Consider the following 17,258-nt stretch of genomic DNA (forward strand, 5'->3'; position numbering starts at 1 on the left):
CCCTGGATCTCCACACTTTTGTGGGAGTTTATTTTGTAATATTGCACTACAATGCTCTGTGAGCTTCACTACCGATGTCTATTCTATCTTTCTCTTCTTTGTGAGGATATCGTTCAAGAACTTTGCATAAGTTGTCATTTGTGAGAGAACTCAGTGAATGACAGATTCACATTAACCTGTCTCAGTATGTCTAAATATCTCTCGAACTGCTTGTCCAGCTTTTCTTTGTATAACTTTTGGGGAAAAGGTAGAGCAGGCATGTGCTTGCTCACATTATCAGATTCCTCCCTTCTTGAAGTTATCTCCTTCTTCTTTTTCTCAGCTCCCTTCTTTCCTTTCTTCTTCTCAGCCTTTTTATCATCTTCAATTTTCAGCTCCTTCCCACTTTTTTTTCAGGCGCAACTTCTTTTTGACTTGGAGTGGGATCTTTCAATACTTGTCCACTTCTCAAAGTCACAACACTTACTGTTTCTTTGGGATTCTTTTCAGTATCAGCTGGCAAAGTACCTGGGATTCTCTCAGATAATATAGTTGCAATTTGTCTCACTCGTCTCTCCAAACTTCGCAAACCTGTCCCAAGTTCTTTAATAGTTGCACCATGAGCATCTAATATCTCATCTGTCTTGGTAATGAATGAATTCATTAGATCTTCTAACCTAGACTGAATTGGTTGTTGAGGCTGAAACTGCAGCCTTGGCCGATTCACAAAACCAGGAGCTCCTTGAAATCTGGAGTTATTTTATTGCCATGCATTTGTTGTATCCCCAGGTGAACTCCATGAAAAACCAGAGTGCTTTTGACCCATTGCATTGAATTTATAATTACTCACAGCATTAACTTCCTCAGTTGAGGCTTGACACTCATCAGTAGGGTGTCCTTTTCCACATATGTCGCATACGGCATGAGGCTCATGATGTATCGAAGCTAAGGTCAGCTTCCTTATTTCTTTTGCCATGGCATCAAGTTGTACATGCATAGATGTGCTAGCATCAACCTGGCGAACACCAGTTGATCCTCTTCTTTCAGCAATCTCCGAGGGCCACTGTTTGCATCTTCAGACAATTCATCAAGAATAGTGACTATATTCTCTGGAGTCTACTTCATCAACGGACCTCCAGCTGCATTACTCAATATTCTTCGTGAGGTCGGTGTCAATCCATCCCAAAAGTCTTGGAGTTGCATCCAGAGTTCAATTCCGCTATGCTGACACTTTCGCATTATCTCCTTAAACCTCTCCCAAGCTTTAAACACAGTCTCAGTTTCATTCTGGCAGAAGTTATGGATTTTTCTTCTAAATTTGCCCGTTTCAGCTGAGGAGAAATATTTAGCTAGAAATTTTTTGGTCATCTCCTCCCATGTTCTAATAGATCCCTGGGGCAAGCTTTGAAGCCAGTACTTTGCATCGTCTTTGAGAGTGAAGCGAATGCCGTTAAGTAGACTGCATCTTGTGACACACCATTGTACTGGAAGGTGTTCATAATCTCCTCGAAGTCCATCAGATGATTGTTTGGATCTTCGTTCATCTTTTCTCTAAAGACACAGCTATTTTGGAGGGTTTGAAGTAACCCTGCTTTAACTCAAAATTATTAGCTACAACAGGAGGTGGTCTCACACTCGATAAGCCTTGACTGTAGACCGTTGTCTCACATAATTACCAAGTGATCTCCCTTGGCCGGGAGCTATGTTTCTGAACTGGTCTGCACCCTCGGGCTGATTCTTAGCTATTCTTCGAGCTCTTTCCTACTCATAAGCAATTTGTGCATCTCTGAGTGTTGCTTCTTCAGCATCTCTTGCAGCTTTCTCTCTGAGTTGGGCTGCCTCTCTCGCAGCCAAATCAACATTATCATCATCTCCCACCATATTTTCTTTGATTGAGGATCGCCCAATCGTTTCTGTATTCTCGGAGAGACTGTCGCAAATGTTTCTCAATTTTTGGTTCGTATGGTTGCAATTCCTTCCCAGAAGATCGAGTTATGCACCAATCTAACCTGTAGCCTGCGCACAGTCAAAGAACACCAAACGTAAAAAGAGAAAATAAAATAAAAATAAAAATTCCTAAATTAGCACTACAAACTATTTTAAACACTATAGATTGTCAATCCTCGATAACGGCTCTAAAATTTCACGAGCCTTGAAACATACACTAAAACATGCTCGCTAGTCGAATATAGTAAGTTTTAATATCGTATCCATAGAGATTGGAGTTAAACAGTATTATTGTAGTTTGTAGTTATATTGCTATTCAAGATAATCAACAATTTAGAGTTTCGTGTTTAATACTGAAATTAACTAAGAATCTAAATTATTGGCTAATGAAAATCAACGCAAGTAATAAGCAAAGGAAGTTATCAATTGGGAGAAGATATGGCTGATAGGATAGGTGAAAAACAAATGTTTGGGATTTAACTCTAGATAATTCACTTCTAATGTTCAAGTGAGTCTCTCGAATTCACTTGGTTATTAGTTCAATTGTTCAGTAGAAACTCCTCTCGCGATTAAGTCTCAGCCTCACAATATAAATCAATTTTAAGCATGTGAAGATATGCAAGAATTCTTAGTGGATTGGTCGTTAGGAGAATCTCTCTCGATTATCCTGCTAACTAAGTTGAATCAACAATTCAACTAGCCTCTTCCGATTACTAAGAAGAATTAATGACTTCAACCAACAATAGATAATGCAACAATATCACAAGTTATGCCTCTCTCGATTACATGAAAAAGTGATTAAAGGTGCAACAGTTAAAACATCCAAAATAGTTCAATACATAAAACTAGAGTTAATTATCCACAAACAAGTATCGATACATTAAATCCATCAAACTCTAAAGAGAAATACTCCATAGACATGGAGTAATTCATCAAAATTAAGTGTAAAGTAAAGAAAAACATGAAACAATCAAAACCCGTGTCTTGAGTTGGGATTGAATAATGGATTCCTTGTGCTCTTGCTTCTCCAACTTCTCCTTAGCCTCCTTAAGTCTTAGATATGTCAAAAGTCCAAAAAATACTATTTTTCCATGTATATATACTAAGTAGGGTCGGGCCCAAACAAAAACACCTTCTCCTATGCGAAATAGGACAATTTTCTAGAGTTGGAAGTACGCGTCCCCGCACCTGGAAGTGTGCTCGCGCACTTGGCCGTGCACTTTTCACCCTATTCTGCCCCACATACGCGCCCAATGCGCGACCAGTGCGCAGCCGTGCACTTTTCACCCTGTTATGTTGGGAATTTCAAAAAACGTAAATCTTAAAAGTTGTATCCCTTTTAAATAGCTTTCCAACGATATATTGTGTATCCCAAACGGAGTAATGAGTGAAAAGTTATGTGCATTTTATTAGACAATAAATAGAATGTCTGCTTGATTCTTCGTTTCATTCTTAAAGTGCACTATCATTCGTTGATCCCCGAACACGATATCCGCTTAATTTCTTGGGCTTTTACTCAGACTTCAAAGTACCAGAATAACTCGAATTCATTCCATAACATTTACGTAGCTCGGAATCACTCCTACAAGGCATAAAATACGCATTTAGTGCAAAACACTAGTGATTAATGCTCCAACTCAACTAAAGTGACTAAATACGAGATTATAGCCAACCATCACTGCTTCGGACCAGGATCAGCACTCGGGGAAGGGAGCCGGTTAACCAATCTCGGGCTCGAGTTAGACCCACCTGCCTCCAAGGGCAGACATTTCTCGATACTTCCAAGTCACCCAATCTGGTGACACCCTCCATGGCAGTGGAGTCCACGCAATCAAAAAGGCTTTGGAGGGGATCATCCACTCTCTGGACCCCCTCATTTGACCGCTCCTTCGTTATTTGAGCTTCACCGAACATCGAGTCCGTGAACAAAGATGATCCCGTTATGTCAGTGACACTAGGTGGGGCAGAACCGGTGTCTTGAGGGTTCTCAACCCTCACTGCTGCATCAGCCTCTTAAATTTGGGAAGGATTGGCCAATGTTGCTCCCCACTCGGCTAACACCCATTCCTTAGGGACCGATGGCTCTCGGGCTACTAAAATTTCATCCTCCTCGGACTCGTCCCTAAGCCAGGGGAGTAAGTCCGAGTCAAGCACTTGGGATCTGGAGGTTTCTTTTGACTTTCGGACCAACCTCCTTCTCGGTTTCTTTTTCTCCAAGCTCGGGGAGCTCGGAGCCCTCCTCCTTTTTCTCTCTATGGCCTACCCAGAGCAGGAGTCTCGAAAGGCAAGTCCTCGCCACCGACTAGAGGCCTAAGCTCAACGTCCTTAGGCAAAACTGCAAAAGAAAAAAGAAGAAATTAGAACTTGATGTTAAAAGAGGGAGATCTAGCACAACCTTATCGGGAAAGAGATCTCACCATGGGAGCGGGCCTCCCAACGACCTTTCGAGAGTTCGCGCCACGAGCGCTCGGAGTAGGGCATTTGTGAAACTACACTTTCGACCCACTCCTTGAGTCGAGGAACAACATTCGTGACCTGAGCGATGGCTGCATCACCACAAATACCGACAAAGAAAAAAAAAGTAAACATAAAATTGACAGTCGAAGGGAAGTTTCTACTTACATGACGTATTCCACTTCTTGGGAAATGGCATACATTGTGCAGGAATTAAGTTCGAAGTCCTCACTCAGACAAAATGGCCTTGCCAACCTTAGTCTCGGTCCTCGTCAATACTTGAGAAAGGGGCCTTGCTAGCCCAGTGCACCAGCTTTATCAGCCTCCTTGGAACAGTCGGGGACTGTAAAAGTGGAGTAGATGATCCACAGTAAAACGACATGAGCCAAATTTGTCCACAAAAAACCGTAGGAGGATCACGATCCTCCACACTGAAGGATGGATCTGACTGAGGCATACCTCGTATCTCTTGTAGAAGTCTATGATGACCGGGTCCATTGGTCCCAATGTAAAGGGATAAGTGTAAACACTCGATGCCCCTCGACATGGGTGGTAATGGCCTCCTTGGGGTCGGGGACCACTATATTTTTATCGGCCCAATTGCAATCTTTCTTAACCGTAGGGAGGATTTTTTCAGTAATCGAACAGATGTATCTCGAGACCTCTTTGCACCGCCCCTGTACGGAAGAAGGTTTTTCGACTTTGAAATCGTTATTGACCGAGCATCCCCTAGGGACAAACATTTTCAAGGGAGGTTCGGCCACTAGTTCATTAACCTTTACACTCGGAGCGGGCTCCTTGGCCTTAGTGGCCGGCCGCGAAGTGGTAGGAGATTTTTGCTGGGGAACGATTTTGGAGGTCTTTGCCATTTCTTTAGAAAGTAAAAATGGAGAGAGATCTGGAAAAGATGAAGAAAGAAAGAAAGTTGAAGAATAAGACTTGTTGGCCTAGGAAAAAGACAGGTGATTTTTTTTTGCAAAGGACCTTGAGTAACGAGGGTAAAATCACTCAAAATTGTTGAAGTTCTAAGGGTACGAGGGTAGGAGGTTTGATGTAAAGTAAAAATAAACAAAGGAAAGGGTATTTATAGTAGTTAGGCGACGTTTCGCATCCAGGGATAGCCAACCGGCGACCGGCATGCATTAATTACGACGTGACTGACAAGACGTTTCGGCTCCTTTGTCGTTTCTTCCGCGATGCGTCGAAGTAGGAATCGAAAGCTCATGTCGTTTCTCGCCATTTACCCTCCGAGAAACGAGGGGACTATTAGTATACGGGTAAAACCGAGTTCATGGTGCACCTCGACTTCCGACAAGATAAGCCAGGCTCGAGATTTGGTGGCAAGGGACCAAAATCGAGTCGAAGGTCCCATCGAGCCAGAGCCCGGGGGCACGATGCCTGCCCTCAGGGATGCCGAGGTCATAATTCCAGAATCGGCCCCAGCCTCGAACAACTTCAAAGGATAGTGTTGACAGTCAAACATAACCAGCGGAAGGCAAAATATTCGTAGCCGGCCAGATATGATGGCGGGAATCTTGGCACGTATCGATGGAGAACCGGCAATCAGTTAATCGAAAGATTTTTTACCTTTTATAGAGTTGTACCAAATGTAGAACTCCCCTACTATATAAAGGGGGTCTGATTACTCAAAAAATATAATGTAACTCACACTTCAAGGCAATATATTGTTATTTTCTCTGCTATCAGCTATTTTTCTTGTTCATTAATGCTAATTGTGGTGAGCCCGGGTCGAGGTTGATTATTTCACTGAGACTGGAGCTATCTCACTCGTGCAGTTCGAATTTATTCTGTCTTTGTTTATTCATTATTAACTTCATTGATTGCTTTGTGTCAAATTAAACCACGTATCTTTAAAATCACTTACAAATTTAATTATTATTCGATTTTGAGAGTAAACATATATATAGAGAGAAAGAGAGATGTTACCTGTGGGTTCTCATGAATGGTGGCCTATGGTTGACTCACGCCAAAATCTTTTTTTCCCCGTAATATCTTTAATTTGTACGTTTATTTGTGGGTGGGGTGGGGTGGGGGTGGGGGTGGGGGTGGGGTGGGGTTTACATTTTACAAGATTGTGTCAACTCCTATATTTAATTAACATTATTTGTTGAAGTAGAGAGACTCGCGAATTATTCGAGAGACATGTAGTACGTACAAAGTTATACATATATACTGGGACACTGTATAAGATTTTGTGTCATCTGTATAAGTAGCTTAATTTAGACCAGCGTTATTGATTGACTTTGAACCCAGCAGCCAGATTGATCAGTTATCAGATAAGTCAAAAAAAGACCATGGTTCTTTTGTCGCACCATAAATGGAAAATAAGCTACTCAAAGCGTGGTCCTTATCCTTGATAATGAAAAAAGAATTTATATCATTAGTATATAAGTTAAATCATACTCTATTTTTTATCAGTAAATACTTATTCGTATCGGGTATTTTCATCAAACTACGTTAATTTTATAATTAGGTGATCAAATGAGGTAAGAATGTATATTAATTAATCATGATTAAGTGCTAAAAGTCTACCTACAAATACATATCATGTATCTATTAGTTTTGTGTGAACACTGGTAAGTAATTATGTCTATTATACTGGGATTGTGCGAGATTAATTTGACATATATGCGACTTTGACATTTTAAAAGCATCAACTTTAGAATAGTACCATTCTATTATATTTTAACAGTTTTTGCTATCCTTTGATGACAACCGTGGAATACATGAAGATTTTTGGTTGAATTATCTCTGCCACGATTGATAGGAATTATTGATTCCCATGATGATGGCACAGTAGTCCTTTGTCTTTTTGTTTTTGTTATCTTTTGGATTATGATAGAAAGATTTTATCTCATCTAATAAACAAACATGAAATATATACTAGCTGCTTTTATTCCTTTCTTGGCATTTCGGAAAAAGATGAATAGTTTTTGCCATAAAATTTTCCAAATAAGTCAGTTAGTTCCGACAGTCAAATAACATCGTGGAGCAAAGGAGACTACTCATTTCTTCCGGTCAAAAGATGAGAAGAAAAATATATATGTAATTTTAACCAACATGTACCTCTTTATATCAAGCATGTATTACATCATATATAATAAAAACAATATGCTGCAACGAGTTATATTACTTTGATATATAAAAATTCTTTGCACTTTAGGTGTACGGAGTACAACTTAAACTCTTTGTTAATAAGTAGTCATTGTTATAAGTTATAACCATTCTGAAGTACTGCTTACACATTATATTATACGTTCTACAACATTCAGAATTGCCAAGAAAAGAGCAAAAGAACGAATATAAATAATCAAATCCCGCTCTTAAATTTATTTTGACTTTTCGTTAGATCTTACTTCAAACTTAAACTCTTGACCCATTTAAAAGTAATATTTCATGCAGTTCTGATTGAACTCATTATAACTAGGAGGACCACCACGTACAGAACCACAAGCCTACTAAACTTCTTGCTTATTGTTGATCAAAATCCTTTGTTGTGGCCTTGTGGGAGGAACAAACAAAAAATGTTTTGGGTAAATATGGAGAGAGAACAGTAACCTTTTTTCCCCATGCTTCCGAATTAAGAGTACATATATATGATGCATGATTACAATAGTCCACCTAAATGTACCCTAGCTAGCCATATTTTGTTCTTGTTTTTTTCTAAGGCTCCAGAATCTTTTTCTTTTGGTATATACCTCGTTATGGTCGCCAGTTATGGTGGGATTAATTTGAAAGACATCTATGAGCTCAAATTACCCGATATTCATGATCATGCATGGAGTAATCTAGCAAGTATTTTAACTTTTGCATTCTTTCTCGCCTTTTTCTTGAACATTCATTTCGTATAGTAAGATGTTAGAGTAGTTAGTGTTTGATGGGAGTATTTGATGTTATTTTGATATTGTTTTGTTGTTTCTTGATAGGGGAAAGTGTAGATAAAAAACAGAAAGGGGAGAAATAGTTAGAAAGGAGAGAAAAGGAATCATGTAACTGGCTGTGGTGATGAATCAATAAAAAAAATTCTTCACAAAAAAAAAAAAAAGAAAGAAAGGAAGAGGTGTTTAAAAGCACTTCTTTGTCTTTTATAGTTTGAATATTTTTAAGTGTGATTTGGAGGGAAATTGAAATTTGACTATATTATTAATAATCAAGATTGGGCACTTTGGCCAATTAAGTAACCGAAATTAATATTTTAGTCACATTTTTTTAAATTAATTAAAATATTTTTGCCTTTTAATTTCAGAAAACGTTTTTATAAGCTTTCTATTTTTTTGGTAAGTAAAATTTTTATTTCACAAACCAAGTATAATCTTTACAATTCCCGTTCATTAGGATCTTGGACATCATGCCCCAAGACCTATACTCTTCTGTTTCTCCTAATTACAAAAAAAAAAAATAGCAAACAGTCTACTATTAACTCATAGTCTAGGATACTCCTTCATCTCTTGTAACTTCCTATCTAACTTCTTGTATTTACTTCCACGACTATGAATTTCTGTGCTATTACCCGTATAATGGCCTCCTTTTGCCTAGCTTTCCCTTGAAAAATCCTCAAGTTCCTTTCATGCCATATGTGATAGACATATGCTGCCAAACAAATTCTATATATGCATGAAATTGCAGATTTTCCCTTTGCATGCACCTCTGCCCATTGAACTTCTTCATACCACCCTTTTGTTTTCCTTTGGATTCCTTTCTATTCCAATAAGCTATCCCAGATTTGCGATGCCATTCCACATTTAAAAAATAAATGTTCTGCATTTTCTGGTTCTCTTGTGCACAATGGACATGATAGGTCATCAACTAGACTCCACTTTGCCACTTTATCTCTTGTTAACAGCCTTCCATGTAGGTTTAAGTATAGTATGAACAACCATCTAGGAGCTCCATAGTTGTTACAGATTAATCTTCTCCATGAGCATTTTGGGTACTCACCCTCAAACTTCTTCTACATCTTTTGTATGGTGAAGCGCTGCATCTGATTAAGCTCTTCTTCTTATATCCCCAATTCTTCCAGATATTCAGCAACCTTAAGTATCTTCTGTACAATCCACGATGCCTGCATTGGTTTGCTCTTTCACAGACTAGCTCTCCTCCCATAGTAACAATGTATCCACTTTATCCATAATTTGTCCTTTTTGTTGCATATATTCCACAGCAATTTGCACACAGCTGCCTTGTTCCACAGTTGGATGTCCATAATGTTCATCCCCCCTGCTACTTTAGGCATACAAATTCTATCCCAAGCAATAAGTGCCCTATGTGATACATCAACACCTCCTGTCCAGAGAAACCTTTTACATACACTCTCAATCATTTGTATCAACTTCCTTGGTAAAGTAAAATTTGACACCAGAAAGTTTGTATTGAGAAGAGAACACTTTTAATGAGTTGCAATGTCCCTGCATAAGACAAGAACTTTGATGTCCAGCTAGTAATCCTGCCAATGATCTTATCAATTACTGGCTTTCTTTTTAAATTCAAAAAAGGTGACTATTGGTTTTAAAAGGTGCATGTTACGAAGAGATGAGTCTGTTGGAATTAACAGTTACGAAGAGATGAGTCTGTTGGAATTAACAGACTCCTAGAGGTATTATAAATACCCATATCATCTCCAAAACGAAATACATCGGAAATTTTCATCTCTTTCTCTTCTACTTATTTTCTACAACTCACAATATTCTGTTCTTGTGGAAAATTCGAGTTAATTGCAGAAACTCGGATTTCATAGGCTTTGTAGAATCCTGGAGGAATTCTGCCATAATCCCTGCAGCAACGAAATTGGGAGGCTTAAATTCCTTCGGGACAGTGACTACACTATCAAGCCTAATTATTTCGTCCCATATTCTGTTATTTTTCTAACATAAGATTGCTTAAGGAGTTCCTTTCTTTTTTAACTATATCTCTCATTCATTTGCGTGCATGCCCGGTATAATGCATGTGGATTTTGAGTGAAAAGAAAAAGATTACATGCATTATTCAAATAATTACTGTCAGAGTCAATGCAGAAATAAAGGTAGGAATTGAAGAAGAGAACCTTGGAGCAAGTTTACAAGAAGCTCTCGCTATTATTAGAATTCTCAAACCGGTGATTACATCATCACAAATAGATATATCAGTTCATGCATGTGCAAACCCCATCGTTAAGTTAAAGCATGTCCTTGCACATAACGAAACAAGAACAAAGTAGGACAACAAAGCTATGAAACAAAAGAAAAGGTTTTTCTGATATATGAGGGAAAAACTGCATTACAGATGATGGTGATGACAGATTGAATTCATCTTCATGCATCTCTACGTGCAGGAAATGTCGTCGAATTGAAGGGTTTCTTGGTGTAAGAGAACCCCAAAAAATTCCACCGGCTTTGCTAACTGCGCTGCCTCAATAACTCTATGCACAAGTTGGTGGTATTTTAGGTACCCCTTGACGTTGTAATTCTCCCAATACACTGTCGACAGCGGGAGGTTTCAGTCCGAGGGGAAGTGGCAGCCATGGCTTTGATAAAACATCTCCAATAGCCGCATCTATGCTCTCCTTTGACTGTCAATATTCATAAATATGTTAGTAAAACATATTGAAAGCTTCGAAACGGTACTAAGGTACTGAGCTAATATACATTAAAAATAAAGTTTCCCGAACATGAGCACTAATACAAATAAGGCGGACCTATGTATTATGTTGACGGGTCACCGGACCCCATAAACTTCAGCAGAAATTTTGTTTATGTATATGTGTATACCTTGAAAATTGTTAATTTAAATCATTTGACACCTTACACGCTAAAAACCTTTAGGAAGCATTGATTGAATATAATATTGTGCCCTGTCACGTTAAAAGCCTGAGCCCGCCTCTAAATACAATGACACCTAGTTCAACAATGACCTAAAGGGTTGCAAGTGTCATATTTTAGAATCATCGTTCCTTAAACATATTCAAGTGCATATCCGTTTAAAGTGACCATGTAAATAAAATTCATGTACGAGTACTTTCTTATTTTTAACTATTTGTACAATGCATGACTAAATGAAGAATCGTAAGACTAATTAAGGAGAGAGAGAGAGAGGGGGCATACAGGATGAAAGTCACAAGGAGGTTTGGGAAGAGGTTGTCCAGCTCCGGCGACGGCAGTTCGAACGCCAATGATGGGGTCTACTTTGTACATGGCGGCAGGGGGTGGAATGCCTGGGACTGGATGAGGAGCAGGATATCTCTGCATCAATTATTCTGACTATATAAGCCAAACTTTTTAAAAAGATAGTAGTACTATATATGCCAAGAAACACATGGTCTGTATTTACATAAATCCAAAAGTAATATATTAAATTGCACACTTCCTTAGAAGTAATAATTCAAAGAGCAATGATTAATTGATTGAATAGTTACCGTTGGTGCTATAGGTGCTGGAAAGTAAGTAGTTCCTGGGGTAAGAGAATTTGGTACCTGCAACAATAGAAAAAGGAGAATTTGTCATTTTATTCTTATAGTCAAACACAATCATTTCTAAGTAAAAAATGTTTAATTTTAAGGTCAAACTTGTTATTACTAAAATCATTAGTATCTCACTTACATTTAATTCATTTATGTTTCAACAAAAGCATACACTCTTTTCTGTTTTCTTGTTTAAATATTTTAAAAATAATCTTTCCTAAGGCATAATATAATTAAGTGATTAACATATTTTTTTGCAACGACAAACTTTTAGATAGACGACATAATCACATAGTTCAACATATTGATTTTACTCAAACAATTCAAGTTGGTGCAGTTAAATTTCTTAATCTAGAAGTTGATATCTTGGATTCAATTGTCAACTGCCCCAATCAGAAATAGTTCATTGCTCTAGCCCAGAATCATTTATCCAGCATAGGCTACATGAACCCTTAGTAGTTTACCGAATAAATTGATAACCCTCTCTATCTATCTTTGAAATATTTGAATTTTTCAAAACTCCATAAACATGCAGAAAAGAAATGCTATTCCATTTGGACCAAGACGTGTAATAAAAGATAGAGCTCCCCCCACCCCCCAACTCACCAACCAAAACCAAAAGGAAAAAGAACTCACCCGTTGATGATGTGGATGCCAAAAAGAAGGATCTACAGGTGGTGAAGGATGAAGATGAGGAGGATGAGCAGCAGCAGGCGGCCATACTGGTGATGGATGATGGTGAGGAGAAGGTGAAGGTGCTAAATGTTTCGGCCACATGTGCATATATGATTGGTCGACAGATGGATGACCCCATACATGTAAGGGTCTAAAATGAGGCATTGGAGTTGCCATTGGAGGAGGAGGAGGAGGAAATCCAATAGTTGGTGCAGGCCATGGGTTTATATCTCTCTTTCCTCCTCCGCCTCCGGCCACTGCACAGCCGTAGATTTGCCTTCTTTGACTCCAGCTCGCCGCCTCGGCTTCTCTAGCAAGTAAATGTTTCCTATGGGATCGATATTTCTGCACATTCAACAATTTCCATCAAACTACTTGAACTTGATATTTCGTGGGATGATTACAATTTTGAAGATGCAGTATTTATAAGCAAACGTTTGAAACAAATGAGAAGGGAGTATGGTGTAACCGGTAAAGTTGTTGTCATTACTAGCGGAACTAAATAGTCACTTGTGGGTGCTTGTCTTTGATAAGATTTAATAAATTTACATAGGCAATTATATATAAAGATATTAGATAAATATTAAATGAGCACCCACAACTAAACTCATTTTTTCTCTTCTTTCAGAATTCTTATCGACAAGCACCCACGACTTTAAAATCCTCTATACTCCACTGGTTGCCATGTGACCAGGGTGGTCACGAGTTCGAGCCGTAGAAACAACCTCTTGAAGAAATGTAGGGTAAAACTACATACAATAGACCTTTGTAGTCTGCGCCGGTTGCCCTTTTTGTAACAAACGACTTAGCAAGTCCTTTTTTTATACTTAAGTTATTAGTACGTTCATATGCTTTAGAAATTTGAACCCAAGAGGAAAGGAGGATCCATTTTTGTTTTTGCTCTACGAGTGTTTCCAATTTGAGCAAAGCAGAAAATTTCATATTTTCAGATGAAATCAGCTTCTCTCTTTAAAGAATATGCCATTATTGGGATTAGAGAACAAGGGAAAGTATACAAATAGTAATTTTCCTACTTTTCATCATTGTCTAATATATTCTTTTCCAAATGCAATGGTGTTCTTTGCCCAGAAGGGAGGACCATTTTATTTAACTATAAAGAAAATAAAAGGAAAGTGAAAAAACTAAACAGAAAGTTAAAGGAAAGGAAGAAGATTGAATACCTGAAGATGGCTAGCAATGTTATGGCGAGTGAGACAATCGATTCCCATAATTTCCAAAATTCTTGATGGGACTGCCTTATCTACACCTAGCTGCTCTACTGCTTGTACAAATCTTCTGTGCAATTCTGGCGTCCAATCCACCTTCACACAGTTCAAGAAAATTCCAAATTTTATCCACAAAACTCAACCCATCAAAAATAAATAAACAAAAATTTCCTTTAAATTCATAACAATGTACTAATAAAACATACTATCTCCCAACTTTACTGTCAATTATTCTACGTTTCTAACATAGGATTTGTTGACACACACGATTTCTCGTGAAGTTTGCTTCCCGCTTGTGAAATCCCATAAATATGAAAGAGAGTTAGGTTATTTGAAAAGTTATTTCCTATTTATCAAAGGCTGAAAAACTGATTAAAAAATTTTAATCTTCTTTTTCGGACTGATTTTTTTCTGTTTACCTTAACTTTTCTCTTCCCTTGAGGATTATTCTTGGATTGAGCAGATGACTTTTTGCCTTTATCACTTTCTTTATGCACAGGATTCTGATTCACTGGTGGTGTAGATTCTTCACTCTTTTGAGTACTCACAAATTCATCTCCCTGATAATTCAGGCTCGTTAACCCCGAACCAAGATCCGAAGCTGAAACAGATGATGCTTTTTCAACTTCCTCTTTTCTTAAACAACTCTCTTGTTCTACATTTTTTATAGTAGTAGCAGTATTATAGTTGTTCACATCAGATTCGTCTCCACTACTAACTGAAAATTCAGCAAAAATCTCTGCATCCATCTCCAAATCTGGTAGCGAATCTCCGTCGTTGATCCCCACAAAAAGGTCATCAAAATCAATACTGTCGAGCAAATTTTCACCCATAAAATCTGGAAAATCATCACCTCCTCCGATCGTAAAACTTTCCATCTCGTTAGCCCTTTCATCTTTGGTTGTTGTGTTACTCAAAGATGACACAGCAAGCATTACAATAACACAATAACCAAACACGTAATTATTTGAACTGCAGTTACGTGAATTTAACGTTGCATGCCAAAACTTGAACAAAACCTAGAAGCTGAGGAAAATGGTTTGGTTTATAGGGAGTATATATGCCGAAAATTGTTTATGTTTGATTTTGAGAAATGTCTTGTTATTTCCTTTTTGTTGTTGAAATAGTGGTAAAACTAGTGTAAGTATAGGGAGCGTGGAGAGCCAAAGATTTAATCTACACCACAACTTGTGTAAAGGGGGTGTCTCTAAAATTTGTAATTTTCTTTTTGTTTTGTCTTGTTCTTGTATAGAAATAAATATTTGTTTCCAGTATTAAAGGGTTTTGTGGATGGTCTTTTTTTGACATAGAAAAAATCTTATAGAAAAGTGATGGTGAGCTGTTTTATTAGATTTCTTTTAGTATTAAATTGAGAGAGCCTAAGGGATGAAAGGTTGCAAGTTGATGACAGTCAAGTCAGATATGGTAGGGCTGTGCTGGAAGTGGATTTATATATGTATTATGAGCTCATCTATATCTGTTGGAACAGTAAAAAAAAAGAGAAGATATTGTCATGTATTTGGTCATATTGCATTCTCAACATGTGTTTGCTTTAATTACAATAACATTCTCGCTTATATAATTAAGTTTGTATGTTATATAGAAACTTGTACTGGAAAAGAGACCTTCGAGTTTTCTTGTGAGTTGAATTGTCAAAGCCGAAAATACTCTAAACTAAATTTCTTGTGAGTATTATGATTATTTATTCCGTAAAGGGCCAAATATACCCTTATACTATGAGAAAAGATTCATTATTAGAAATCTGGGCAAAATCATCCAAAAAAAAACGATCAAAGTTAGTCGGTAATGGCCAATAACCGTCCAAAACGCGACCATTTACGTGTGGACGGTATTTTGAAGGTCGGAAGGACATACCGACCAAAGTTGGTCGGAAATTACCGATCAACTTTGGTCGGTCAATTAAATTCAAAAAAAAATATTGCCGGAAAAACCGACCAAAGTTGGTCGGTATTTTAATTATGTAATTAAAAAATGCACCATTTGGGAATCGAACTGGGGTCTGTACTGTGGCATGATATTATTCTACCACTAGACCATTAGTGCATTTTGTTTTAGGACTGTCTTTTATTTAATTTATACTCTTTAATTGTATTTTCGCACGAAAATAACCGACCAACAAAAAATAAAATTATCGACCAAAGTTGGTCGGTTTTTTAAAATGACCGGCCAAATTAACCGACCAATTTCGGTCGGTTTTCTTATATTAATTTTAATTTATTTTAAATGAAAAAAAATCAAAGTTGGTTGGTTTCTTAAAAAATAAATTTCGCGGGACTCAAAAATAGTTTTCCGCATTTTTTCGCCAAAGAAAACCGATCAAAGTTGGTCGGTTTTGTAAAAGAAAATTAAAAAATAAAATATTTTAAAAAATCGACCAATTTTGGTCGGTTTTTTGGCCGGTTTTTTGACCGACCAACCCTTGGTCAGTTGTTGCCGAATTTCTAGTGGTGATTTAAATTTACCTCTCTTTATACTTTGAGTCCAAATATACCTCTACCGTAATATTATTGGTTCAAATATACCCTTCTTTTATTAAATTTGTCCAAAATGGACATTTGATGAGGTCGATGCTACCTAGCTTACCACCTCAGCGCATGAAATGTGCATGGAAAAGGAAAATTATAGGGAAACCAAAAATAACAAGAAACGGTTACTTGAGTGTTCCATCGTCAACAACTAAAATTGGCAGTCAAAACTGGAATAGCATTGACTAACAAAAGATGTGGTGAGATGTCAAGCAATGATTTGTCCATCCTCTGCACCCTCAAAACAATGGTTATAGCAAAACACTTCCTGCCTTTAAGATGCCTTAATAACTGAACAGTCTCAATCAGTTTTACGATATAGCTAGCACGATTAATATCATTTTCTATTGAGTCATTTTCTTTGCATTCATTTCCTTCTCATTACTCTTCACATATGACCAACGAAATAGGATTAATAAAATCTTCTTGTGATCATTATAAATAAGATTATAGATCTGGGGAAAAAAATGAAACGATGTCTTTTTCATATTAAACGTCCTCAAATATTTTAAGATAACTTTAATTTATTAAAACGACAATATTTAGGATCTAAAGGAATATTAATTTTTTTTGGGAACTCCATGAGAATATAAATTACACAGAGATTTGATATATATTTGTGAAAGATACCAATAAAGCAATAATAGTGGTCCTGCGGACATTGCAATTCAAGACCTTATTATGCTAGTTGTTTTACCCCGTTTAATTGAATATACGCTACCTATCAAACTTGACTTCTTTTATACAGTGTGTGCGGCCAAATATTTTACTTGTGGCTAGTATTTATATCAATTCAAGCAATTTAATTTAAGCAGTTATAATAAGATAGGCGGTCTGAATCAAATCCCACACCACCTCAAGGCGGTAAAAAGAATCTGAGCAGTTATAAATTATAGTGAAAATACATGCGACTAAATCATAATTAAGGGATAACTTGTAAGCATAAACTTTAATTCATACCGGGATCTTGAACATGAT

At 37.4% G+C, this 17,258-nt stretch overlaps 1 protein-coding gene across 1 annotated transcript; it reads right to left on the minus strand.

Moving 5' to 3' along the window:
* Positions 1 to 10,452: 10,452 nt before the first annotated feature.
* On the minus strand, positions 10,453 to 14,920 carry LOC104223008 (transcription activator GLK1-like). Its single transcript, XM_009774358.2, has 6 exons — positions 14,154 to 14,920; positions 13,690 to 13,830; positions 12,470 to 12,853; positions 11,789 to 11,845; positions 11,478 to 11,615; positions 10,453 to 10,945 (listed from the first exon to the last, which is right to left on the minus strand). The coding sequence occupies exons 1-6, from the start codon at positions 14,667 to 14,669 to the stop codon at positions 10,796 to 10,798; spliced, it is 1,386 nt and encodes a 461-aa protein (XP_009772660.1). The 5' UTR covers positions 14,670 to 14,920; the 3' UTR covers positions 10,453 to 10,795.
* Positions 14,921 to 17,258: the final 2,338 nt, after the last annotated feature.

The sequence above is a fragment of the Nicotiana sylvestris genome, chromosome 7 (genome assembly GCF_000393655.2).
Source record: "Nicotiana sylvestris chromosome 7, ASM39365v2, whole genome shotgun sequence".
In the NCBI taxonomy this organism is placed as follows: domain Eukaryota; kingdom Viridiplantae; phylum Streptophyta; class Magnoliopsida; order Solanales; family Solanaceae; genus Nicotiana; species Nicotiana sylvestris.